At 35.0% G+C, this 27,548-nt stretch overlaps 2 protein-coding genes across 5 annotated transcripts in view; both read right to left on the reverse strand.

Annotated features, from left to right (window-relative positions):
* Positions 1-1,104: 1,104 nt before the first annotated feature.
* Positions 1,105-8,560, reverse strand: LOC121238348 (ankyrin repeat-containing protein NPR4-like). 2 transcript variants are annotated; one of them, XM_041135186.1, is made up of 8 exons: positions 8,416-8,560; positions 6,593-7,031; positions 5,571-6,068; positions 5,276-5,425; positions 4,419-4,499; positions 3,704-3,751; positions 3,148-3,575; positions 1,105-1,900 (listed from the first exon to the last, which is right to left on the reverse strand). In XM_041135186.1, the coding sequence occupies exons 2-8, from the start codon at positions 7,020-7,022 to the stop codon at positions 1,223-1,225; spliced, it is 2,313 nt and encodes a 770-aa protein (XP_040991120.1). In that variant the 5' UTR covers positions 7,023-7,031; positions 8,416-8,560; the 3' UTR covers positions 1,105-1,222. The 2 variants fall into 2 exon arrangements, with proteins under 2 accessions (XP_040991120.1, XP_040991121.1); XM_041135187.1 differs by lacking the exon at positions 3,704-3,751 and having other exon boundaries at positions 8,416-8,512.
* The window catches only part of LOC121238346, a 31,075-nt gene continuing 4,631 nt past the window's right edge, over positions 1,105-27,548 (reverse strand). The window contains exons 7-9 of one of the 3 annotated variants that reach the window (XR_005935107.1): positions 27,069-27,496; positions 25,288-25,984; positions 1,105-1,214 (exon numbers count right to left, since the gene is read on the reverse strand). Coding sequence is in view for 2 of the 3 variants with exons in the window: in XM_041135184.1 (XP_040991118.1) it covers positions 25,343-25,984; positions 27,069-27,496 (1,070 nt within the window). In the remaining variant the exon portion in view is untranslated. Of the gene's footprint in view, positions 1,215-25,211; positions 25,985-27,068; positions 27,497-27,548 lie in introns of those variants that run through there. The other 2 variants (XM_041135185.1, XM_041135184.1) reach the window with 2 other exon arrangements.

Raw genomic sequence — 27,548 nt, forward strand, 5'->3', positions numbered from 1 at the left:
TTTACTCCCTCTCCATCGGAGCATTGTAGTTATTATATTGGAGCTTTTATATAGGGTATCTCACCTCTTTTTACGCTAATATTTTAATTTAATACAATTTTAATTATCATAAATAAATAATCATATTTTCATAATTTTATTTTAAAAATACTATAAACAAACAATATTTAAATGATAACGTGGCAATGCCACGACTGCCGTGAAATGGCGTTTTTGTCTCTAAGTTTCATTTGTTTTCACAGATGAGATATATTGAGATTAAAATTAAAAGGTTAAATAAAATATTGTTATAATATATTTGTTTTATATTATTTTTGTTTTGAAATTTAAAAAAGTTGAATTTTTATATTATTTTGTATGAAAATTTGAAAAAGTTGTAATGATAAGATGAGTTGAGAAGTTTCCTAAAAACAAACAAGGGCTGATGATCCATTACAGATCAAATTGTGAGAGGAGAAATTGTGTTCTTGCTTGTTTATGTTATCGACAGGTGAAAGGATCACAACCTGGAACTTTGCCAGTGAAATTGTACAAGAGCTTTATGCAGGAAGTGAGTCTCGTCGCTGGGGTCATCAGATGCCGACGTTGTTGCTTATACTTCATATGAGGGGCGGAGCTGGTGTTTAACTTAACCCTTGTCTGCAAAGGAAATCTATGCGCATATTTGAAGTCACTAAGAAAAAATTATTTAAAAACAGGAAAATTGTTGAGACATTTTGTATTCTTGGTGTTTTTCTTTTTACCGACAGATCTACAGAAATTATGATTTTTTTTACTAATATTAGGTACAGACTTCTTGTACAAAAACTTTGTAAAAAGATTGACTGCAAGTTAAAATTATTATTATTATTATTATTTTACTTTTTCATAGTAGATTTTTTTTTTTGAAGTATGTGTGGGAGACTTAGACTTGTATAAATCATTACTCTTTCTGCGGTCGCCGTAATGGCCTACCAGGGAAATCTTCCTGTCTAACAAATTCTACTGAATATCATTCAATGTTGTCGGTCTAATGTTTTTTTCTGCAACTCCTCTTACTTCTGATCTTAATGTATTGCATGCTTGGGGAAAAAAATAACTTGGAAACGAAAACAGGTATAAAAATTACAACTGGAGATAGTAGGTCTAAAATATGAAAATCACAAAGTATGCAACAGAAGGAAGGCTAGGTGAGAATTCACCAGTCATTAAGTCCAAGGGAATTAAAAAAAAAAGTAAAAAATCATGAGTTCTGGCAAGTATGCCAAATATTGAAGGAACACCTAAACATTGTATTGAAGTAAGAACGAATGTAAAAACAAGGCTTCATTCTCCTATCAAAGATGCCCGATCTGTAGGTATAAGCAAGCATGTCAACAAGAAGGTGGAACTGCATCAATACAAACAGAGTAACGGGTACACTGGCCAAACAGATGATAGGATTGACAGTCCATGGTTGACTACGTAGCATAATTAAAGGAGCAGTAGAGAAGGCTATCATCATAGTTGCAATAGAGAAGAAGAGGGTAGAAAGGCCTATTATCATTCTTTTAGGCAAGGATTTGAGAAAATCTTCTTCAGTGTAATGTGATGTGAGGATCGCCAAAAACATCAATACTGAAGCCGCCGAAGAAAAAAGCGACAGGGAATCAGTTATTATAAAGATCTTAAACAAGTTATCATGTACGAATATTGGCAAGCCTGTATCTTGGTTATTACCACCTGGAACGGTAAATAATGCTGCAAACATAATAGTGATAATGAGAGCACCTACTACCGTACAAGAAGTTGATGTGTCCTTCATCCATCGCTCTCCTTCTTTCATCAAGTCCTTGTGGGTCTTTGTAAACAATTGTCTAGGAGTCAAACCATCTGCGTTCATAAAGTTTGTAATTGTTGGATTGCAAAGGCTCTCCACCTCCTGTATTTGTTATACAAAATGTTAGAAAAAAAATGCAAATAAAAGTACCATTCAACAATTGAGAGACACTTTTAAGTATATATATACTTAGAAATTTGAATAATAACATTTATAGTTCGAAAATCTTGTTAAACGCTAAAACCTAATTCATGTTAATATTTCCCATTTATTCACATGTAGCTGAAACATAAAACTCCCTCCCTTACTCTTTTTTCTTTCTTATTTTATTTTGTGTTTGTTTGCTTCTGTTCTTTTGCATTAATCCATCTAAAATCCTATTTGGCACGTGCACTTTTAACAGAATCACAGTTGGAAGGTGGTCTACAAAGTCGGGTGGCGATTCAAATGAGCAATTGGAACCCTACAAAATAGCTCACGCACCAATACTAATAATTTCCAAAAGTAGAATAATTCTATATTAATTAGTTCTATATTATTACACTTAATAAAATCTCAGGCCACTTAGATTTTGTTTACGTTTTGATATATGACTTCACGTTCTTCGTTTATTTCAGGGGAAAAAAAGATAATGAGTTTTAGGACATCTGTAATCTTTAACTATGATGATACGTTCCATAGATCTTGGCTAGGTGGATGACAAGAAATCTTACCACATGTGAGATGCAATTAATTAAAGAGAAGGAAGTTTTTTTTAAAGATTTAGAGGGGCTACTATTTTTACTAGAAATGCTTTACAAACTGAAGAGTCATTAATTAAAAGCTAAAATAAAAGTAAGCCAAATCAAAGAGTAATGCTAGATACAGTTTTAGGTGTGTAAACCCCGTGCACTTCCTTTAGAAAATAGTGGGACCTACCATTAAAAAGTGGGTTTTCTCATGTGGATCCCATATTTACCTATATTTTTTAAAGGGAGAGCACGTGACTTTTACACCATAGGATGTACAAATCATTTTTCTAAATCACATATTTATTACGTTGGTGACGTGTCATCAATCACATCAAGTTTATAAGATTTTTTCATAAGAATTATAGTAAATTTAGTATTGTTTTTCCCTATTTGAGTAAATGACAGTAAATGCAGATATGGAAATATCTAGTATCTCAACCACTTAATTTGATTCTAACAGATATGGAAATGGCCAAAGCTATCTTGCCTTGCATTAAGACTTCTTTGACAACTAATTTTCAACTTTTGCTTATTCTCTCTCTTTAAAAATCTCTAGAATTTGTAAGATGCAGTAAGTAAAGACAGTACACCCGAGAAACATGAAGTGTGAGAGCTGACCTTAAACCATTGTAGTTCTCTTTGCATCTGCAGAGCTGCACCTGGAATGTGATCAAGTGGAGTGAATTCTGTTAACATTGCTACCATATGTAATATGTTATTGCCGAAGATGTCTCTGTTAGCTGCCCACATGCTCGCCTGTCTGGAGCGGAATGTAGCATAAAAGATATCAGCATGGCGATGTAGGGCAGCCAACATAACGATGCCTCTGTTTTCTGCATCACGGATATGCAAAAGTTTTGGATTTGCTGTCACTATTCCAACAACAATCTCAAGGATCCCTTCCCTCATAGCCCGGAATATTGCTGAATAAACACCACCATTTATCATGTCTTGATGATCTAAAGTTGATACCGCTTTGCACATGCAAGACACAAGTTCATAGGATCTGACATGGACCAACTTCATCTCATATAAATGCTTGAATCCTTTGTCAATATGAAAGAAATGTCAATTTTTCTGTATGAATCTATTAATAAACGGCAAAATCAAACAAAGAATGAAAAGTTCAAGAATGTAACCAATAAATTATATTAATCAAAAGGATGCACTATACCCAAGAGGTTAAGGAGACTTGAAACTAGCTGGCGCAATAGAGCTCGCACTGCAAAGTAAAAGCAAATTTGCTCATCACAAATATACAATAGAAAATTAATACCAAAAACTAAAATAATTAAGTGATTTTTATTCAGATACACCCAAGAAATTTAAGCATATTCTTGTTAGTAAGGTCTCTTGCTCGGTAAGTAATAAGAAACTTCTTTGTAGAATCAGATAAATCTGCAAACTAGTCAATTTTACCAAAGACAATATGGCATTCAAGAGAAATAAGGCCACTACCCATTCATCATCATTTATGGCAATTAATCAGTGAAGCTCTGAGACACATTGCTCTAGTTTTTTGCCTCATTTTGTCAACGGTCGTAGACCTGAAAACATTAAGTTGTATGACTAGATAAGATCATATGGCAGGGTTCCACCTACCCCTCCCCCAAGATCATGAGACAGATTAGGATCATGAGACAGACAGATTAGATCATAAAAACATGGTATGCCATGAAAAATTGTAATGACAAAACTGGATTTATTGGTCAACCCATAGTTAATATTCAAGTATCAGCAGTTACTGCAAGCTGGCATATTTTTTGCTGAGTTGGACAGGTTTTGAACAGCTTGGCTAGGATTAGTAAGAGTTCTGCTGGTTAGCTTGTTGGCAAAATTAGTTACATTCTGTCTTATGAGCTGGAAAGAAAAGTTGGGCAACAACGTACCTGATCTGATAGTTATTTCTTCATTGTTTTGAATGTTCAAATGAATCTCATCGGTTGTACAAGCCTGTGGAATGTGTATACCTTTTAGACAAAAACAGGCTGATGAGTTTGAAGTAATGAGTTGGTAGCATTTTTAATGTATTTCACGCTAGAGCAATATTGTCTTACACCACACAAAAAATTAAATAGCTAAATCTTCAACGTACAGTGATACAAACACACACACACGGATTGCAGAATGGGTTAAGGTTGTGTATGTGTGTGTATTTATTTATTTCTATTATGTTTAATGTTTGTCATGTTTCACAGGGTATCAATTTTTTAAAATCTTCGTCATCAAACCGGCAACACTACATTTGATTTTTTTTTTTAGCAGCCAAGTAAGTTTATTGGATATATCATCTAATGTACAAAACGAGGGAGAGGAAAACCTTACAATCAATCATACCCTAAAAACATTGTGCAAATCATCTAAAAATTTGAAAAAAGAAAAATAGTGAAGGAAAAGAGGAACCAACAGAGTGGATCCTATTCCATATTTTCTTAGCCAAAAGACTTTGATATTTCTCAAGAATGACACCATGAAGGTGGTTTTCAAGGATGATCCAGTCAGAGAACTGACATGAGAATAATGGAATAGCCACAAGATGTATTGAAAGTTATTACAGTGAAAGTGGCATTGGGTTAAGTTACTAGAAAAGTATATTTTTAGCTACTAGATTAATTACTCCTTGTGTAGAAATCTGTTATTTGACGATGTTAATGTGATCCTTGAAGAAATCAACTGGGTCCTAGATGTGTGCACACATTTCCAGAACAATGTAATGAAAAGCAAGAGAAAAGAAGGTGGTACTGACAGGAGTAGATCCATCTTTTCCAAAACACAAGCTGGATTGCACCGGGGAATGCTTGAGGCATAGAAGCCAATACATACAGAGGGGTGAAATTGTCTCTGTCTGGTGCAAATGCCAAACGTGGCCAACCCTCCAATAAATGCACAGCAATATCTAATGTTGAACCAGGCATGAGTACAAAAAACAATGAACAAAAGCAATTATGTTGCCAAGACATCAAATCATCAGAAATAACAGCCAATTAATTTTGATAAGTAAATAACAGCCAATTAATGGTAAGACAAGAAGCACTTCTTACCAAAAAGTCTGGTATAGATAGTGTGGTTTAAAAGTGTAGCACCGTTGTGGCCTTTTTCTGGCCTTAGCTCTTCCAAAGGAGTGTGAAGATAGAGATAGCGAGCCAATTCTTTATGGCCATTCTCAACGGCAATAACAACAGGAATATCTTTCTGATTATTTCCAATGCTGACTAAGCTCTTGTTCTTTCTAATCATGCACTCTGCCATCTGGTAATTACCCTTAATAGCTGCGTAAGCTAGTGCTGTATTACCGCCAGAATCTAGTATTGCCAAGTCTTCTTCCTTCATCATCTCCACCAACTTCTCCACTATATGTTCGTGTTCAGCAGCAACAGCAGTGTGAAGAGGTGTCTGGCCTGAAATATTTTCGATTGTTGCTGTCTTTGCATTGGGGTGGAGCTTTAGGAAATCATTTGTAGTGTTCCAATCACCACTTCGAATAGCCTCAAGCAAGGCCGCATACTCAGAGAAGTCATTTTTCTGGTTGCCGCCCCTCCCTGCCATGGTTTAATTGTTCTCCTTATAGAATGAAAAAGAGGGATACCATTCTGACATCAACATGCCAACCACAGAATTATCTTTTATGTTGATTTGAAGTTTCAGAATATGTAAATGACATTTGAATTAATTAGGACCGACAATAGGCATGTTGTACCATGTCAAGGCTAGCAAAAAGTATGTCGCAAACTAATAAGAGAAGGACAATTTCATTTGCACAAAGAGTTTTGCAAACCGGTAAGGTGATTGATGTTGTACATAATCATCGATATTGTACTAAAACATTTGAACTCGGAAAAACAATGACTAGGGCTGGTTTTCAGTTCCATCGTATTACACCAAATATGTAATCAACCTATTAAAAACCAATTGAATAGTTACAATTTACAATGCAGCCAATAGAATCCATGTTTGAGCATGTCGAATCATTGATCATTTTTGTAAATGTATCACAATCCATGTGGCAATATGTGTTGGCCAGCTAGATATAATTTGCAATTAAAAATAAACTACAGATTGTCACCTGGGCTGCTTGATGAGTTTCCTACAACTTGATTAGCTGCATTTGGTGGTTGCTCATGACCCTGTTTTCTATCTGACGTGTTTGATGAGTTTGCTAGTTCAAACTCCGGGCTGACTCCTTGTGCGGGTTGCTCATACATTTTAGCCAATGTATCCCACAAAATCTTGGCAGAACTAATATCCTTGATCTGAGACAGTATGTCCATCCCACATGAAATTTGAATTCCATGTAAAGTTGCAGCATTCTTCTTCCTCCAAGCCTTGGAATCCACTGCATCATCTTCCGGTTTAGGAGGTTCCATGGCAGTTTCGATAATTTCCCAAAGATCTTGAGCCAACAAATAGTTTTTTATGCAAGCACTCCAGTTCTCATAATTTTTGTTTCCAAGAACTTCAGGAACAATTGTTCCTGGAAGAATGGTTGTTGCCATGTGCTTAATCTGTCAAATTACAAAGTATGCATGCATGTTAGGTGAAATACGGAAAAATAGATGCAGATATGGTATATATTTCGTCTTTCAAAGTCAAGAAAAGCAGATTGTGTTTTGTGCTTATACGAAACTACTTTTGAAATTTAATTCAAACTAAGCAATTTTTCAATATTGAGAGAAAAATGAATGAAGAGTGAAGTTGTATGTAACATTTATCTAAAGGACGAACATAATCTTTGGTTTATTCTCTCTTCTTCTTTTTTTCCTTTTTGCTTTGAACGTTTTGTTAGTTGGTAAAATACAGGTTCCTCATCTGCACACCTTCTTAGGAAATTAACCTCACATGAATTATTCATGACTTGTTAGTCCTAATCCTACATGAGTTTGAAATCCCGCTTGTATTAATCTAACTTCTTATGCAAAGCTCATCCTACATATTATATATGCCGAATTCAATATAATAAAACCTCTCAACCCATCTCATTTCATCTAATCATTACCACTTTTTCAAATTCTCACACAAAATACAATAAACAATTCAATTTTTTCAAATCAAAAATATATATATATTAAAAAATAACATTCTAACAATATTTTATTCAACTTTCATCTCATCTCAATTCACTATCCAAACCTCCCATGATGGCCTAGGCTTCTAATATCGAACCACCTTAAATTCTTTACCTTCTCATCTTTTTTTCCTCCTTTCCCAAATTTTAATTTTCTTGTTTTATTACTATTTTTTTATACTCTAGAGTCTATCACACCTAAAGCTGAAATCTTAATTACAACTGTGCTCAACCTGTGCAGCTTAGTCTAATTTCATTATGAACAGCAAGGGAAAATCCTGTTTGCTTCCTGTTCGAGTTTGAAAGATTGGCGATAGAAAGAGAGGAAGACGCATGAGATCTAGGTCTCGAACAATGCATAGAGGCCGCTACAAGTGGCGAAGGGTGGGCTTCCGCACCGATGAGTGGGGACCGTCGATTGTGCGGAGGGGTGGAGCAAAAGGCGAGGGAGGTATCTAGTGGTGGGGCACGCGTATATTAACGGCGGATAAAAATTAAAAAGTCCAGATCTAACAATCCTACAACAAAACAAGGAAAAATAATAGAGACAGACAAAAAAAAATTGGCGTAGACTATCTATCGTTTTAGACCATGGTCTATTCTTACTACATCATATCTGCTCTGCCTTTTGTACTCTACTTTAGTTTGTTCCAACTCTCCCAAACAAAGCTTTAGTTTGTTCGGAGCCACGCCAGGAGTGTACAGAAAAAATAGAGAAAAAGAGCATGAATGTTTCTTTACGCAAAGCGATCAAATGAGGTTATGAGCTAGAAGTTGAAGACACTTCACTAAACAAATTAAGATCCAGAAAACGAAGTCATTACTTGCAGAGCGCCGGAGAATCGCCGCTTGTAAAACCCACTGTGCAGTAGCGGTCACAGGAGGACGAGCTTGACTTGAAGATATGGTTATTCTGTTTTTTTTTTTTTTTTTTCTTTTTCTTTCTTCTGTAGAGGACAATTTCGGTATGTTGCTCGTTATCCCAATTATCAATTGGAAAATGCTAGCCCTCCCGTTGGGGTCTAGCAGTATATTTTAATGTATTTTTTTAAGTTATTTTTTAATATAATTTTTTTTAATAATTTTAAATATTTTAAAAAATAAAAAAAAATTATAATATTATTAAAAAATATTTTCTTTTATTTTATTTCGTGATTAAAGAAGTATTTTTTAATAATTTTTTTTTTTACTTTCTGATTAAAAAAATGTTTTTTTTAATGATGTTCTAAATTTATTTTATTTTTTTTAAATATTTAAAAATATTAAAAAAATTTATATAAAAAATTACTTTAAATAAATACATAAAATAACACTACACCCCCAGCGGGAAGCTCCAACGGGGGCTGTAGCATGATCCATTATCAATTACCCTCTCATAATATGATATAGTATTATATGATTTGAAATTATATATTATATTTCACTTATAAACGTATCATATAATGTCACATTATAAGATAATGAAGATAATAAAAAAATAGATGAATAGATTTTTTCATCCAAAAAAGAAAAATAACTCAACTCTCTCAAATAAATTATCGATACACTATTTTTTAAATTTTTATAAAAAAAACTAAATTCATCTCAATCTATTTTATATATTTTAATCTAAAAATTTAAATAATTTCAATTTAAAATATTTAAACACATCTCAATAAGATTCATAAAATATTACTATTTACAACTCAACTCAACTCATTGATATCAAAATGTAGCCCGGGTAAAGAGGCAAGTATTATTATTTGAATTAAAAAACAACGTTTTATTAGGTAGTAGTTAGGAAGTGTATATCATATTCAAATCAGATTTTGGTTTAGTGCAAGAGAAATAATGTATTCAAGTCTCAAATATATAAGTTTTATATAAGTCTTTGTAAAAAAATAGACCCCATCTAAAAAATTGTAACAAAACAAATTATTCTTTATTAGTGATATATAGTTTTTTATAAAATACTTGTATGTGATTTGTTTATTTGAAACTTATACTTAACATTACTCTCCATGTAATATTGCATATGTTAATTAAGTTCATATTTATTTATTCTAAATTTTTATATGCCTCTCATACTCATGCCTTCATGCAATAGTAATCTAAAAAAATGATTTTGGTTTATGATAAATGATTGCATCTTTGCATGTAATTTTTTTTAACGTACAGTCTAATAATAATAATAATAATAATAATAATAAATGAATGTTGTATTGAAATAGATGTTGTTGGTTCATGATAATCTGGTGCCCTCAAAAAAAAAAAAAATTATGTAGGTTTCAGATTGGAAAATGCTTGGGCCACCGAGAGTGGTTTCAAGACATTTTTCCGGTGTTTTTTGTTTTACTTAGTAATTAAAGAAATATTTTTTTAATAATATTGTGATTTTTTTAAAAATATTTAAAGATATAAAAAAATATATGAAAAAAAATTTAAAAAGGCCAAATGGTCTTATCGAGAAAAAAATATAAGTCGAGGATCTAGAACGATACTTTCAAATTTATCTATTGTTTTTAAAAAAAATGTGCGAGACTTGTACAATCTAGAATTACAAATATCATTTCTCTTAATTTTAATTCTTATTTTTCAAATTTTTTATATTACTTTTATATTTTTATTGTTTAAAGATTGCAGAGTTTTTGGCTTTGAATATATGGTCTGCAAAAGTACTACTAGCATTGACATGACACATTGCTAAGGTTATAGATGTAAATGTCGGTTTTATTAAAACTAAGAAAATCAAAAGATCAAATTTAGGGCATGTTTGTATACTTGAAGTATTTAAACTTTACGTGAATAATAATGAAATAGTTTAAGTGAAAATATTTGATTGGATTTTGAAAAATGAGAGGAAAAATAGAATACAAATATTATAAAGTTATAATTTTTTTAGTATTATTTTTGTTTTGAAGTTTGTAAAAATTGTATTGATTTTTTTACTTTATTTTGAGGCTTGTAAAAATTGTATCATTTTCTATATTTGAATAATAATTAGGTAATGATTAGTTAAAAAAATTAAAATTTGAAAATTAAAAATTTGAAATTTGAAATTTGAAATTAAAAAATATTTTATATTTAAATAGTGATTAAAAATAAAATTACAAGAAGTTTTAAAAATTTTTAAAAATTCTGTTGATACAAATACTTTCATTAACTCTGAATTCTGATAATCCAAGGAATATCTGGAAAAAAAAATTGAAAAAAGTCAGAACCGAATGAGTATTTATCTCTCATCTTTTAATTGAAAATCAATGATAAGCGTCATTATATATTACCTGACAATCTCGTGATGAGCGATACAATAACTCACTATTTAGAGATTAAAAAAAGGAAAACTCTATCTTCAGGCGAGCTAGTGCACCGATGCGCACCAATCTATCTACTTGTACCATTTATTTAAATGATGCGTTTTAATTTGGGCGGGAACGAATTTTAGAGGGATGGAAAAAGCCAAATTAACATAACACCCATTTTTGAATGGGGGCACTTCCGTCGTTTCCTCTCTCTCCATTTTCCTCCATTTTCTTCTCCTCTCTCGTCGTTCCTTCTCCCTCTCCTTTCTCTACTATTTCTTCTCCTCTCCCGTCGATACTCGTGGTCTCCACCCTAGTTTTTATCTATAGGCAGAGCTTGCAGTTAGACTTCTGGATGGAGGATCCGGAAGGGAGGTAGTCCTCGATGTTGGGTCGATCCAAGTCCAGCTCGGAGCTTAACGAAGTTAACTTCTCACTGCCACTCATCTCTATATCTTTTGAATGTGTCGAGTTTCTCAAACTCGGTGGCCACGAATCCTTGGTGCTTTGGTCCTTTTCTTCTAGTTCTGTTTGTATGAGTCATGGTTTTAATTTCTGGTAATTACAGATAATTACGGGCAGAGTATGCATGCAGCATGAGTCGTGGGTTCGACCTTGAACCTCCGGCGTGGGTGAGCGACGGTGTCTGTTCCGAGAGAGAGAGAGAGAGAGTACTATGAGGGCAAAATCGATACTTAGAGAGAGTTAACGTGGAGAGCGAGAGGCTTATCGTGTAGTCTTGGCAGTGGTGGCTGCCGAGAGTTGGTGTGAAGCTGTGAGACTTGGGGGTTGATTTTGGTGGCTTACGTTCATGTGGATGTGGTGCAACACTAGAGATGGTGGAAGTTGGTGGTATGTAGGGTTCCGCTTGCTCTGTTAAGGTTGCTAAAAATAGAGGCTTGTTGAGTTCTTGGTGCAGGTGGCTGTGTAAGATAGTGGCTCTCGGTAGTTGGCTCTTGGAGGTGCTAGCGGATGGTGGTGGTAAAGCATTCGGTGTAAAGCTAGCTTCCACCGGTGTGGCGATGGAAGAATAACGGACGGCGTATGTGGGAGTGGGCCATGCTCTGTTTTTGTTTCTTAAAAATAGAGGCTTCCATGTTGTGGGTGTAGGAATGCTGTGGGTGTGGAAGACGTGCGGCGGTGAAGGTTTTCTTTTGGTGGTTTTCTGCTTGGCTTGGCCGGGATCCTCACTTTGTGCACTGGTCGTCTGGTGTAGCAGATTGGCTACGGTGCTCGTTGGTTTCCAGTCGTGTGTTTTTGGGCGGCACGTGGTTGTAGGTGTAGATATGTCTCCTTGAAGCATCCAGTGTGGCTGTGCAAGGAGGTGTTGGGAGGTGGCGAAACTCAGTGACTCACAAAAAATAGAGACGTTTGCATTGGGTGAGAAGAGAAACCGATTCGTGGGATTAAAGGGAGAGGTCAACGTGAGGAGGTGCAGTGGTTCAACGGTGGCGATTGAACTGGGGTTGCTATTTCTCATGGGCCGTGGGAGGTGGTTTGCGGCGGTTGGCTTACGGTTTTTGCAAGGGTCGTGGTGCTCGTAAAGTGTAGACTCCCTGTATCTTAATGTACATATATAATTCGTATTCGTCTGTTATTTTTGTTCTTTTTTTTTTTTATAAAAAAAATATGAAAAACCACGTCAACGATTGGTACGCAATTGTTACGCGAGATTGCTTGTACTTAGAAGAATTGTTAAAAAAAACAGTTTTTCTAGGTGCAGGAAGTTTCGCGCACTGAACGCGCAACAATTGCCCAGCTGGAGAGTAGTAGAGTTTTCCTTTTACCAATTTCCCAAACACCCCGACCCTTGAAACGAGAAAAATAGAAATAATAATCTTTTTAGTTTTTAACTTGTAGACCATTTTCCTACCTTTTCTCCTTACTACTCTCAAACCCTGTATGGATATGAGCATCCTCTTCAAGCCTCAATCTTCTACGCGAACATTTTTCCAAAATCACATCTTTTACTGATCTGGGTCGTCGACAGTTTTGGTGCAGACAATAGCTTCCACTGCTTTTTGGCCTCAGTTACTTCACTTTGAAATCGTTCATAGGAACAAACCCGGTTGTTTCTTGTGATTTTAATGGCTTCCTGATTACCATAATCAGATTCTAAGAAATTGGTTTTTCCCTTTACATGCGTAACATCGATGTGTGTTTATGAGGGTACCTTCATTTTTGTTGCCTCTCTCTCTCTCTCTCTCTCTCTCTCTATATATATATATATATATATATATGCTAGCCTGTGATATATGTATTATCTAAAGTTTCTGCGTTCTGAGAAGATAAATTTCTTGTTTGGTCTGCTGAGAATTCGTAGAAAAAGGAAATAAATTATTATTCTTTATTTATTGATATTTCGTTGTTTGAGAACTGAGAAATTGAAGAACTCTACTCCCCTTATAACAATCGGGGCAGATTAGGCCACCATTTCATTTTCTGAAAAAACTCTAATTTTTCAAAGAAGTTCGTTATGGCCGTCGTTTCAGGGAAAATATATGCCATTGGAGGTGGTCCAAGGACTTTCATTTACTGAAAGTGAAACGAAAATAATTCGCATCATTAAAAAAATTAAAAAACTCCCGCCCAAAACTCAGTAAAAGTGAAATGAAAATGAATTGTTTCATTAAAGGAAAATTACATGTCAGCTGATCGGTGCACTTCGGTGCGCGAAAATGCCTGCAACAAGAGTTTTCCAAAAAACAAAAATGCTTATTACAAACCGCTTGTACAACCGGTGAAGAATCTTCACGTCTTTAAATAAACGATGTGTTTCATTTTACTACAAATAAAGTAAATCACAAAAAAGAAATGAGTGAGAGAGGAAAAAAAAAAAAAACCTTAACGATAAAAAAGACTCAAGAAGAGTCACAATCTCTATCTCTCTTTCTCTCTCTCCAGAAATACCCACCAGAAAGAGATCAAATGGAGTCTGGACTGTGCTTAAAATGGATGAAATCCACCAACACTATCAGATGGCAGCTAAAGTGCAAGTTTTTCAAGGCCTTTCTAGATTCTGATCTCCCCGTAGAGAAGTAAGAAAGTGTCTTGGTAAATAAAGCATCTTGTCAAATCGAAAGAACGAGATTTGTGCTTTTGAAATAAAATATTTGCTTGTTTACGGTGATGTTAGAAATAATTTCTCTGTTTTGAAATTCTTTTTGTTTTGTTTTGTTTTGAATGTTTGGAGAATGAGTTTCAGGAAAGTGAAATGCATATGGGTTGGCATAGGATTTTCTGTAACAAAATTTGCTATGCGATTTGTGCGAAATGCTCTCACTCAAATATGAAACCTTTCTTAAATCTTCTTCTCAAGGTTCTATTTCTTCTCAGATGTTTACAGTCAAATGGACTATTTTCTTTCCGAAGTTCTACTTTTCTCAAATTGCTCTCTTTTTTTTTTTAATTTTTCTGACAAAGTTGACATGGCAGTCAACCGGTTACATGCCAATTACACACGCCGATTGTACATAGCAGTTCTGTTAAAAAAAATGTGTGTGAGAGAGAGAACCAAATAAATATTACAAATTTGTATAGTAATTTACGACTTTTCATAATTATTTTATAATTTATATTATAATTAAGAGTTACACATTATTTTTTGTTGATTATGGGAGGTTTGGATAGTGAATTGAGATAAGATGAATTTAGATTAAAGTCAGAATAAAATATTATTAGAATATTATTTTTAATATTATTATTGTTTTATGATTAGAAAAAGTTAAATTATTTATTATATTTTGTATGAAAATTTATAAAAATTATAATTATTAGATGAGATGAGATTAAATGAAATATTTTTTGTATCCAAATTTATTTTTCTTTTACTTCTTTTTTTTACCTCCAACGATGTTGAAAATCTTTTCCCTGCAATCAAAGCATAAAAATTGGTAGATTCTCTCTCCAGATGGGTTTTTTTTTTTTTTTCTCCTCTGTAGTATCCTTAGTTAAACAACTCAAACCATATCTTCTCCAACCAACCAACATCCTTGCCTTTACTAACAAACCACTTATGCACGCCTAGCAAAATCAATGGAAAGCGACTCCCAAGATATTGATAAGCTAGTCCCTCAAACGAAGGCACTATTATAGGAGGACATCATCCTTGAACCAGCCCTTAAAACCGCTGTGAACATCTCAAATCACGCATTGATTGGTAAATTGGTCTCAACGAAAGCACTCAATAAGCATACATTTCACTCTACCATTAAGGCCATGTGGAGTTTTGTTGCTAGCCTAAACATTGAAGATCTTGGAATAAACACTTTCTTGTTTACTTTCCCTACCTAACAAGATAAAGATCGTGTTTTCCAACAAAGATCATGGAGCTTTAAAAGCTACCACATAATACTCAAAGAATGGCCACCTGGCCAAAGTCTTCAAGAAATTGGCTTTGTTTATTAAGCTTTCTGGATACAAATTCACAGACTTCCTCTTGAGATGATGTCTGAAAAAAATGCAGGCAAAATTGGTAGGGTCATGGGCAACTTGTTAGAAATTGATCATAACCCTATCCCTAGCATGTATGCGAGAGAATTTTTTAGAATTAGAGTGGAAATAAACACTACAAACCACTCTTTGATGGTTTCTCCTTACTGAGATTAGGAAAAGTTCTAGCAAAAATCTCGTTTAAATATGAACGACTCTCCAAATTATGTTATGGATGTGGATGTTTAGGTCATGTCCATCAATCATGTCCAATATTCCTTGGTAATAAAGTGGAGCCAATTTTTGGACAATGGTTACAAGCTGATCCACAAGAACAAAGACGTTTTGGATGAGCTGAGGAACCGGTGATAGAACCTGCACCAAACCCAATCCCATTCAACCCACCAATACCAGCAAACCAACCAGTCTAAGCGAGCCCACCAATCATCCAGGTCCAGGAAAGGCTCCCTGTGTTGCCACCGATAAGGACCAAAGAACCTGTAGAACTGATACAGAGAAATGAGAATACCCATGGAAAAGGAAAAGGTAAATGTGTGATAGGAAGCCATAGTGGGAAAGGAAAAGAAAAAATCTCAAGAGATAAAATCAAAGCAGTAAAGGGAAAGGAATTTCGTGAAGAAAATATGACATTTGCACTTGGAAACTCAGCATTCGGTATTGTTCATTATCTTCCAGAAAGGGTTGAAGACAGCTCCCTCCAACTGGAAAAAAATCTTTCTCCAACATGTGGCAGTCAATCATCTCATCAGAAAGTACACTTGCAAACTTTAAAAGAATGTGGCCACTTGGAGCCAGCAACGTACATTTTTTGTCAAAACCCTTTCAATCCTGTACATGACCTGAGCCCACTTACCGCAGCCAAAAAACCCCTAGCCATCCACATAACCCATGTAGATGGAAATCCTCCCTTTCAGTCTTCTCAAACAAGTCCATCAGAATTAATTGCACCTCACGCCTATCTTCACTATCAAAAAGCCCCTCAGCAAATAAATCCTACCGAAGATGAGACTTCGGTTTTAAAGCAAATGATTTCCCAGTTCAAAAGTCAAAAAGGCCCATTTGAACCCACCAGCCCAATCACAATTTATCTCTTTTGGTCAGCCCATCTAGAAAGGCATGTATTGCCTTTACACACCTTTCAACTCAACCCAAATCAAACCTTCACTCAAGCACAGCGAACCATCCAACTCGCTCCAGTCCATCCCAGTGAAACAAAGGCTCTGAAGGTCCCCTCAAATTCGCCCCTTCCTTCTCCCCTCGAAACCCTTCCCTCACCCCCCATCCCAACATCAAACCCTTTTACTGAGAATAAGAGAAAGACCCCAAATCTGGAGAGTAACATTACGCCACAACCCATCAAAAAATGTCTATTGACCTCTGTGATTCAAGTTAAAACAGCTGAAGATGCCAATCTTGAAGGAGGGCAGCAGATGTGTCTTGATGAAGCTAAAGAGATGCTGCAAAGCAAGACGAAGGCGCAGAAGAGCAAGAAGAAGAATAAAGGAACCCTAAAGTCAGCCAAATTCACGCCATACTTGAAACCAGTGGAGGGCACCTTGGGTAATCCAAAAAAAATCTCCTACCATGAATCTTTTTCCTTGAAGTCCAAAGACTGATGAGACAAGGTCTCCATTGCCTCCAAAGAGTCCATGAAACTACTCTCATGGAATTGCCGGGGCATTGGCCGCTCCCGTGCAATTCAGTCCTTAAAGGCTATAATCAGGATCCATAACCCTAATATGCTATTCATATCTGAAATTCTGTTAAATACTACTGAAACTACTAGCATTGTAAATAGACTAAGGTTTGCTATTTATGTTCATTTTCCCTCTAAGGGAAAATGGGGTGGACTTTTGTTCTTATACTGCCCAGGTGTAGATATAAACTATGTTTGCCTCTGTGAAAATATAATATCTATGTTGGTCTACTCCGATCCAATGCATATGCCTTGGCTTTTGAATGATATTTATTGTCCAACACCTCACAGAGAAACAAAAAACAAAAAATAAAAACAAAAACAAACAAACAAAAACAAAACTTTTTGGATGAGCTTGAGAAAATTACTGACTCTTTTTATGGTCCTTTACTCACTATAGGAGACTTTAATTCAATGCTCACACAATCTGAGAAATTAGGGGGTCATCCTATAGCTTGCACCTCATCTCCACAAGGACTCCATCTGTATATGGAAAAATTTGGCCTCATGGACTTAGGATATTCTAGACCAAAATATACTTGGTCGAATAATAGGCAGGGTCCAAGTAATATTAGAGAGAGGCTTGATAGAGGTGTTATTAATATCAATTGGAACAACCTCTTCCCTGAAGCAAATGTTTCCAACCTCACTAGGACCTCCTCTGATCACTCTCACATTCTCCTCAATACCTCAAACCCAAACAACTCTCCAAAATCCGTCAATTTTGAGGAATTCTAGACTCGTGATCCAACAAGCCATGATGTTAGTAAAGAAGCGTGGAACAAAGTCTTCATTGGGACACCGGCTTTTGTTCTCTCAAAGAAACTAAAAGAAACAAAAACAACCCTTAAGTTATGGAATAAGACTTGCTTTGGTCATATTCAAACTGAGATCAAATTTCTAAATCAGACTCTCCATCAAGTGCAAACCCTAGATCCCTCCCAAGTTCCAAACAACCTTAAAAATGATCTGAAATAACAAGTCAATGAACTTCTTAAAAAAGAAGAATCTTTGTGGAACTTTGTGGAAACAAAAATCAAGAATCACCTGGCTCACAACCTCTGATCTCAACACTAATTTTTTCATGCTTCCACCATTGTAAGACATAAGAAAAATAATATTGACAGTCTCAAAATTGGAACTGGACTTTGGACAACTGATCAGCATGTTATTAACTCAAAGTTCTAAGAACACTTCCAAAAAATCTATGAGTATTCAAACCCTAGCTTCTCAGATGACTTGAATGGTCTCTTCCCCACAAAAATAAGGACACTGACAACTCCTTCCTTTGAAAAATTCCTGATGAGGTGGAAATATGGGAGGTTGTAAAACAGACACCCTCTACAAAGGCTCCAGGCCCTAATGGTTTCACAGGTCTATTTTATAAAACTTACTGGGTGGTGATAAAAAATTATCTAATGGCTTTCATACAAAGTTTCTTCATTAGTGGAAAGCTTTTAAAGGAACTAAACCTTACAAATATTACTCTTGTTCCTAAGAAAGATATTCTCAATAAAGCACATCATTTTAGACATATCAGTCTCTCAAACATTTGCTATAAATTCATTTCAAAAATTTTAGTAAACAAAATCAAAAAAGTTTTGCCCAATATCATATCTCCCTACCAAGCTGCTTTTGTTCCTAGTAGACTCATTCAGGAGAACATCATTTTAACTCAGGAAATTTTTCACCACCTAAAAAGAAGAAGGGGTAGATCTAGACAAATGACCAAAAAAATTGACATGAAAAAAGCTTTTAATTACATGGAATGACCTTTCATCCTTGCTATTTTTAAAAATCTTGGATTCAATCAAAAGTGGATTAATTGGATTCATGAGTGTTTAACTACGGTTACATACTCTATTCTCATAAATGGTACCCCCAAAGGTTTCTTTAAACCCTCAAGGGGTTTAAGACAATGGGGCCTTCTCTCCCCCTTTCTCTTTATCATGGAAACATAAGTCCTTTCTAGATTAATTCAATGGGAAGAAATGAAAAAAGAGATTAATGGAATCAAACTCTCAAGTAGATGCCAGCTCTCTCACACTTGCTCTTCGCTAATGACTTAATTATGTTTGGTTCTTCCTCAATATAAACTACTCATGCTTTTGCAACTTGCCTTGAAACTTACAACTCGACAATGTGTTAACACAAAAAAAAAAAAAAAAAAAAAAAATCATCCATTCACTTTAGTAAGAACACCTCTCCTACTATGAAGATTGATATTAAGGAAATTCTAGGTTTGAGAGTCACCACCTGCAACCTCAAATACCTAGGATTACCTTTGCATACTTTGAAAGGGAAACAAATCTTCCTACTGAGGTCCTTGAAAAAGTTCAAAATAAATTACAAGGATGGAAGTCAAAGATTATATCTCAAGCTAGAAGAACTACTCTCATAAGAGCAGTAGCAAATTCAATCTCAGTTTATGTCATGTCCACCATTCTTATTCTCTCAACCATTACAAAATCTTTGGATTCATCTCTTTGTAGATTCTGGTGGGGCATCAGTTCTCAGATAACTCAAAAATACACCCCAGAAGCTTGGGACAAAATTTGCATTCCTAAATCCAAGGGTGGATTAGGTTTAAAGAAACTTACTCTTTTTAACTCAGCTCTAATCACAAAACTTGCATGGTGTTTCTTAACTGGAAAAAAAAAAAAAAAACCTCTGGAAACAAGACTCCACTCAGAAATATCTCAGGAACACATCATTTCCTGAAGTAAACCAAAAAAATTATGACTCTTAGATCTGGAAGGGTTTACTAAAACAAAGACAATTCCTCAAACAAATTTTTGTTTCCAGATCAATAATGGTACAAAAGCTAGAGTTTGGACAGACCCTTGGGTCCCAACTCTGCCCCTTTTTAAACCCACACCAAATCAAAGTTGCTCACAACTGGATCAAAATTTGACTATCTCTAAACTCACTTTTGAACAACCAAGAAGATGGAACAATCTCCTTCTAAATGCTCTCTTTACTACAAACTCAGTTACATAAATTCAAAAAATTCCTCTTTCAAACTGTAACTTTCAAACTCTTAAGGATAAAATCAAATGGATACACCATTCTTCTAGTAAATTTTTAGTCAAGTCAGCTTATGCTGCACTAGTGAAACCACAAACAACTCCACATCAGAATGAAGTGAACTGGAAAAAATTGTGGAAGATCAAACTTCAGGACAGACTCAAATTGTTTCTCTGGAGGGTTAGTCATAATATTCTTCCAACCAGGTAAAATTTAGAAAAAGTTATCAATTTAGAAAGTGGCCAAATTCTTTATCCTCTGTGCAAGGAAGAAGCTGAAAGCATTGAACACTTGTTTCTCAAATGCATATACACTAGAATCCTACGGAGGAGCTCACCATGGCCTCTGGACATAGCATGTTTAGCAACCCAATTCATTACAGATTGGATTACAATCATCATAAATCCATCCCTTTGTTTAAACATCCCCACAGAAGAGCATCACAAATTCTAAATTTTTGCCACACTTGCAATGGACAATTTATGATTTTTTAGAAACAAGGCAAGGCATGACCAAGAAAATCTTCCCCCCCCCCCCCCCCACATGTTTGTTTCTAACCTACAAAAATCATACACTGAACATACAAAAGCATTAACTGAAATCTCAAAAACCCAAGAAAAGTTCAGCAGTCTACCATCTAGAAGGTTTCATCTTTTTTCTTTTGATGTGGAGATTAGGAAATAGGGTAGTTAATATTCTTGCTGAAATATGCAGATCTAAGTCGAGAAGTGTAGTAATGGTGAAAACAAACTTCATACAAAGCACCAACCCCAACATAGGGGAGGAAGCCACTGCCTTGATGATCGTAGAAGAAGCTAACATATTACACTTAAAGAAAATTATAGTTCAAGGTGACTCAAATCTGGTTGTTCAAGCCATAAACAATAAAAAAAAGCCTCGGATTGGACTATGCAAAACATCATCAGAGATATCAAGCACCTTCTTGCCAACTTTGAAGCATGAAAAGTTGTAAAAATACATCGAGAGAAAAATTGATGCAAGCACAATTTGGCACAATGGACAGCTTCAACGTAGGCCTATGGAAATATCCCTCTCATTTTAATTCCTCACTGCATGTTAGACTTCCATAGTGGGAAAAATCCACCCTAGAGTATGTATTTCTGTAAATAAAGAGCACAGACTCATGTATTTAGTTTCATATATATATATATATATAGTTAAAGCTTGTTAAAAAATAAACATAAAAACTGGTGCATGTCCCTCTACATATCCATCCCTATCATATGCTAACGTTGATGCTTATACTTCATATGAGGGGCGAAGGTGGTCCTTAGTTTAAGCCTTTTCTGGAAAGGAAATCTTTGTGCATATTTGAAGTCATTGACAAAAAAATTATTTAGACGTATATTATTCTGTGTTTGTAAAGGTGGGAGATCAATAATAAAATGTTTTTGAAAAAAGAAAATTTTTGAGACATTGTTTATTCTTGGTGTTTTTCTTTTGAAAAAAGTTACCAGCCGCTTGGTTTGTATCACTCCAGTTCCCCTCTTGACTTGTCAATGGCACGTGCAGCCACATCATAAGATTATTTTAAAAAAGTAAAATGTAAATCAAAAGTAGCTCGTTGTTGTCCCCGACTATTCGAACAAGAAAAAGCATAGCCCCATTTGAAACCGACGGCAAACTAAGACCATGGGGTAGGGAAGTGCTGGTTCACGACATGGTTGACTTGTGGTGCAATAGTATGACGTGTTTACGGTAGCTAGGGGTGAAAATCGACATCGTCAGTGCGGTTTCGCACTAACATATTTCTCACATGTTTAGAACCAGCTTAAGGGGAAGCAAACCTACAGCCTCGATTTCAGCATGATTCTGATTGGTTCGTTGATTTCTAGTCGGTGGCGCCATGAAAGGGGAGGGGAGCGGCAGGTTGTGAGGCTACGTGTGAGAGAGGAGAGAGATTATGAAGAAAGAACAAGAATCAAGAAGAATAAAAGGGAGGGGAGGGGGCAGGGTTATTAAATCCAAATGGCGTCATTTTATATAAATTTTTTTTTTAACTTTGGGTGTAAAATGACTTTGTTTCGCTCAATTAAGTGAAACGGCATCATTTTATATACGTATAATATAAAAATATATATATTATTAGCCGGTTTAGCGGTTTGAACTAGGTTCAAACTGGGACCGAACTGGCCGGCGTCGGTTTTACCATTTTCCTGCCACCGACTGATTGGTTCTCTACCAGTTTTGGACTCCGACGATCGATTCGAATCAGCGACGACCGGTTTGATCGGTTTATGTATAGCCCTACGGGTAGCTAGGTTGGTTGCTTCCAGCGGAGGCTTGTAGTTATGCAGGTCATGCAAGGGTGGTTTAGGGGGATTGGCAACTTGAAGGGCTGGTTTGTTGCGAATGTGCAACCATGGAGGGCAAAGGTGAGGCTGGGTCAATGGTGGTTTTGCCATTATGCTTGCGGGATGTAATTTGTTGTGATGTCTTGTTGCAACGACTACGTGTGGTAAGAATTACTTGCAAACTTCTGGTATTCAACTGGAAATGGTATTTGACGACATGAGGGACAAAGGGAGGCGAGGGGGATCAGTTTTTTTTTTAGAAAAATGATACTATGCGGCCTGAGTTTGTTCCCTTAATTTGATCGCTCATGTATTTTATTTTATTTTATTAATTTTTTTCTTAATGGTTAAAGAAGTGATTATTATTATATTAATGTCTTTTTTAAATGTTTGAAAAAAAATACAATTTACACTAAGGATACATCCAACGGTCAAAAGTGAATAGCATAATACTAGTATCTTTTTTTAGGAAAATGATAAAATTACTCCTAAATAACAATTTGTATACAACTATGTAATAAAATAATATTATTTTAAATTTAATTTTAACTTTTACTTTTAATTTGATGTGTTTAAATATAATAAAAAATATTATTATACTTAAAGTTGTTTATAAGTTGTGAATGAGTAAGCCTATCATTACCATTTTTTTAATAGCCACTTGTCAAGCCGGTAAAATAGAGGGGGGTTCTATAAAACAAAAAAAAAACAAAAAAAAAATAGAGAGGGATATCACAACTGCTGCATGACTTTTTTTTTCTTTTTTTTTTTTTTTTTTTTTTTTTTTTTGACCGACGAGATCCACCAAAACTATGATTTTTTTTTTATTTTTTTTGTTGGGAGAAATGCTACTCTCATCGAGAGTGACTACCTAAAAAAAATTACTGACTAGCCTTTTTTTCTTTTTACTTGATGGTTAAAGCAAAGTTTTAATAATGATTTTATGAATTTTTTTTAAATGTTTAAGAAGTTTAAAAAACCTTTTGAAAAAAAAATTACAACATTCGGTATGAATCAGCTCCCTTTGTTGTTGTCATCGTCATTTTTTTTTTTTTTTTCCTAATCAAGCATGCATTAGAATATAAAAATGAAATACTTGAATACAAGAGAGTTCAAGGTGGATCCTTTCCACCGTCAATAAAAATAAAACATCTAATAAGATTATCTAGAGGTATGCTTCCAAAGACTAAGTTGGTTGTTGTCCATTGCGCTACTGAATGCGCACATAAATTTTGAAATTGATGAATTTTTACTACTTTCCATGTCTGATTATGACAGAAGATTTGCTAAATGTCCTCAAAGATAAGAGATATTTGCCAGTATAGAGTCGAATCTGTGTTTTCAATAGCGTCAATGACAGATTGAGCATCGCTTTCAATTAGTGCTTGGAATTGTTGTTTCGAATGCCATTTTTGAAGGTAGAAGCGCTGCTAAGGCTTCGGTTATCAAGAAATTTGTCGTCTGAATTTTTTCTGTTTTGATCTCCAAGATTTCCCCATTATGATCTCTGCATACCACTACTGCTGTTGAGAATGAATCTCTTACTGCTGCATCAAAGGAAAAACTTTCGAAATTTTGTGGAGGAGGTTTCCATAGTTCATCTCATTTTTCCTTTTTTTTTCCCATGCATTATTGTAATCTTGATAAATCCAGTTCAATCTGACATTTGCTGTCTCTAAAGATAAGGAGATATGGTTATGAACTATTTCATTTCTTTGCCTCCAAATAAAATCTATGATGATAGTCGCAAATAGTTGGAATGAGTGCTTTTCTTTCTCCTGTAGTCCCAGCTCCTTCTCTGGATACAATATCATTTTGATCCAATCTGAGATTGATTGTATTGGCAGCATTTCTAAATTCAGGGGACATGAGCTTTGTTGCCATAATCTTCGATTTACTAAACACTTTATGAATAAATGCATAGAAGTTTCTTCCGCTTGATTGCACATTAGGCATTCTTTATCTTCAGTTTGAGAAATAACTTCGACCACTCTTGATTTTGTAGGGACAATGTTCTAAAGTAGTTTCCATAACAATAATTTATGTCGATCATGGACTTTTAGGCTCTAAAGAGGTCTTGATAGATTCTACAAGGGGTCTTGCTGGGTTGCAGTTTGATTTTTAATAGCTATGTGGTATGCTATTTTGATTGAGAATTTACCGTTGTGATTTGGAGACCATATTATCTTGTCTTGTCGTTGGGAGATTGACGGTAATAGTATTTTTTGGATTTCCAGGATGCTTTTTGAATCAAACAAGCCTTGCATTTTTTGTAGATCCTAGGATCTTGGGTTATCTATAATTATGTCTAAGACTTTTAGAAATGAGAGTGTCTGATTCATCTCTTGGACTGATTTTGGTTTGAAATTTTCCATGAAAGGAATCCACGGTTCTAACCAAGCATTTACTGACTGCCCATTATTAATTTGATAGCATCTTCCTTGTGTGAGGGGACTTCTTGTTTAGAGAAATCCTTTCCAAAAAACTGAATTCTTTAGATATTTTGTCGAGATGACTGTTTGCCATAATCCGTTCCTTCTATTCTGCCCTTCACTCATTTCCCATCCCCTTTGCTAAAAGAGCTTTGTTCATATTTGTTGTCAACGTCGTTGTTATTTGTACTTAAAACATATTTTGCAGGGATTTTCTTTCTGCAAACCAGCATCCTCATCGGTCGCCGTAATGGGGCCGCCAGGGGAATCTTCCTGACTACCAGATTCTACTGTATATCATTTAATGTTGTCGGTCGTCTAATGTTTTTCTCTAGAACTCCTCTGACGTCTGATCTTCATGTATTGCATGGTTAACTTGGAAAGGAAAGCAGGTATAAAAATTACAGCTGGAGATAGTAGGTCTAAAATATGAAAATCACAAAATATACAGAAGGCTAGGTGAATTGATCACCAGTCTCAAGTCCAAGGGAATGAAAAAAGTAAAAAATCATTGAGCTCTGGCTAGCACGCCAAATATTGAAGGAACGTCACCTAAACAGTAGATTGTACAATGAACGAAATTTAAACCAAGGCTTCACTCTGTTATCAAAGATGCTTGATCTGTAGGTATAAGCAAACATGTCAACAAGAAGGTGGAACTGCATCAATACAAACAGAGTAACGGGAATACTAGCCAAACAGATGACAGGATTGACAGTCCATGAATGTCCACGCAGCATGATCAAAAGAGCAGTAGAAAAGGCTATCATCATAGTTGTGATAGAGAAGAAGAGGGTGCAAAGGCCTATTATCATTCTTTTAGGCAAGGATTTGAGAAAATCTTCTTCTGCATAACGTGATGTAAGGATTCCCAAAAATATCAATACTGAAGCCGAGGAAGAAAAAAGTGAGAGGGAATCGGTCAATATAAAGATCTTAAACATGTTATTATGTAAGAATATTGGCAAGCCTGTCTCTTGATTATTACCACCTGGAACGGTAAATGCTGCCGCAAACATAATAGTGACGATGAGAGCGCCTACTACCGTACAAGAAGTTGATGTGTCCTTCATCCATCGCTCTCCTTCTTTCATCAAGTCCTTGTGGGTCTTTGTAAACAACTGTCTAGGAGTCAAACCATCTGCGTTCTTAAAGTTTGTAATCATGGGATTGCAAAGGCTCTCCACCTGCTGTAATTGTTATACAAAATGTTAGAAAGAAATGCAAATAAAAGTGCCAGCCAATATTTGAGAGACACTTTAAGTATATATTCACCTAGAAATTTGAATATTAACATTTATAGTTCGAAAATCTTGTTAAACACTAAAACCTAATTCATGTTAATATTGCCGAAACATAAAATCCCTCCCTTACCCTTTTTTCTTTTGTACTTTAATTTATTTTGTGTTTGGTTGCTTTTGTTTGTTGGCGCTAATCCATCTAGAATCCTATATGGTGTGTGCACTTTTAACATAATCAAGGTTGAATGGCGGTCTACAAAGTCAGGTGACGATTCAAATGAGCAGTTGTAACCCTACAAAATAGGTCACGCACCTATAATAATAATTTTTAAAAGTAATACCAGTAAATGAGTTTTACTTAATTAATTCTATATTATTACACTTAATAAAATATCAGGCCAATTAGATTTCATTTACTTTTGATCTATTAGTTCACGTTCTTCATTTATTTCAGGGAAAAAGAAAAGATTATGAGCTTTAGAACATCTATAATCTTTAATTATGATGATATCTTCCGTAGATCTTGGCTAGGTGGAAGACAAGAAATTTTACCATATGTGAGATGCATTTAATTAAAGAAAAGGAATTTTTTTAAAGATTTAGAGGGGCTACTACTTTTAGTAGAAATGCTTTACAAACTGAAGTGTCATTAATTAAAAGTTAAAAAAAAAGAGTGAGTCAAATCAATATTTATTACGTTGGGGATGTGCAGCAATCACATGAAGTTTATAATATTTTTTTTAATAAAAATTAATAGTAAGTTTAGTTTTTTTCCTATATGAGTAAATGAGAGTAAATGCAGATATGGGAATATCTCAACCATTTGGTTTGATTCTAGCAGATTTAAGGAACCCTAGTAATAGTATCCACAAATGGCAAAAGGTAACTTGCCTTAAAAATTAAGACTTCTTTGACAAATAATTTTCAACTTTTGCTGTTCTCATTTATTTTCTCTCTTTAAAAATCTCTAGAATTTGTAAGATGCAGTAAGTAAAGACTGCACACCCAAGAAATATAACGTGTGAGAGCTGACCTTAAACCATTGCAGTTCTCTTTGCATCTGCAAAGCTGCACCTGGGATGTGATCAAGCGGAGTGAATTCTGTTAACAATGCTACCATATGTAATATGTTATTGCCGAAGATGTCTCTGTTAGCTGCCCACATGCTCGCCTGTCTGGAGCGGAAAGTCGCTAAAAAGATATCAGCATGACGATGTAGGGCAGCCAACATAACGATGCCTCTGTTTTCCGCATCACGGATATGCAAAAGTTTTGGATTTGCTGTCACTATTCCAACAACAATCTCAAGGATCCCTTCCCTCATAGCCCGGAATATTGCTGAATAAACACCACCATTTATCATGTCTTGATGATCTAAAGATGATACAGCTTTGCACATGCATGACACAAGTTCATAGGATCTGACATGGACCAACTTCATCTCATATAACTGCTTGAATCCTTTGTCAATATGGAACCAATGTCAATTTTTCTGTATGAATCTATTAATAAA

This window comes from Juglans microcarpa x Juglans regia, chromosome 7D (assembly GCF_004785595.1).
Source record: "Juglans microcarpa x Juglans regia isolate MS1-56 chromosome 7D, Jm3101_v1.0, whole genome shotgun sequence".
Taxonomy (NCBI): Eukaryota; Viridiplantae; Streptophyta; class Magnoliopsida; order Fagales; family Juglandaceae; genus Juglans; species Juglans microcarpa x Juglans regia.

Excerpts from the sequence above, each read along its gene's own strand:
- LOC121238348 (XM_041135186.1), bottom strand. The coding sequence starts at position 7,022 with ATGGCAACAACCATTCTTCCAGGAACAATTGTTCCTGAAGTTCTTGGA. Across the intron at positions 3,752-4,418 it reads AGAAATAACTATCAGATCAG|TGCGAGCTCTATTGCGCCAG; the intron begins GTACGTTGTTGC and ends TTTACTTTGCAG. Across the intron at positions 1,901-3,147 it reads GAGAACTACAATGGTTTAAG|GAGGTGGAGAGCCTTTGCAA; the intron begins GTCAGCTCTCAC and ends TAACAAATACAG.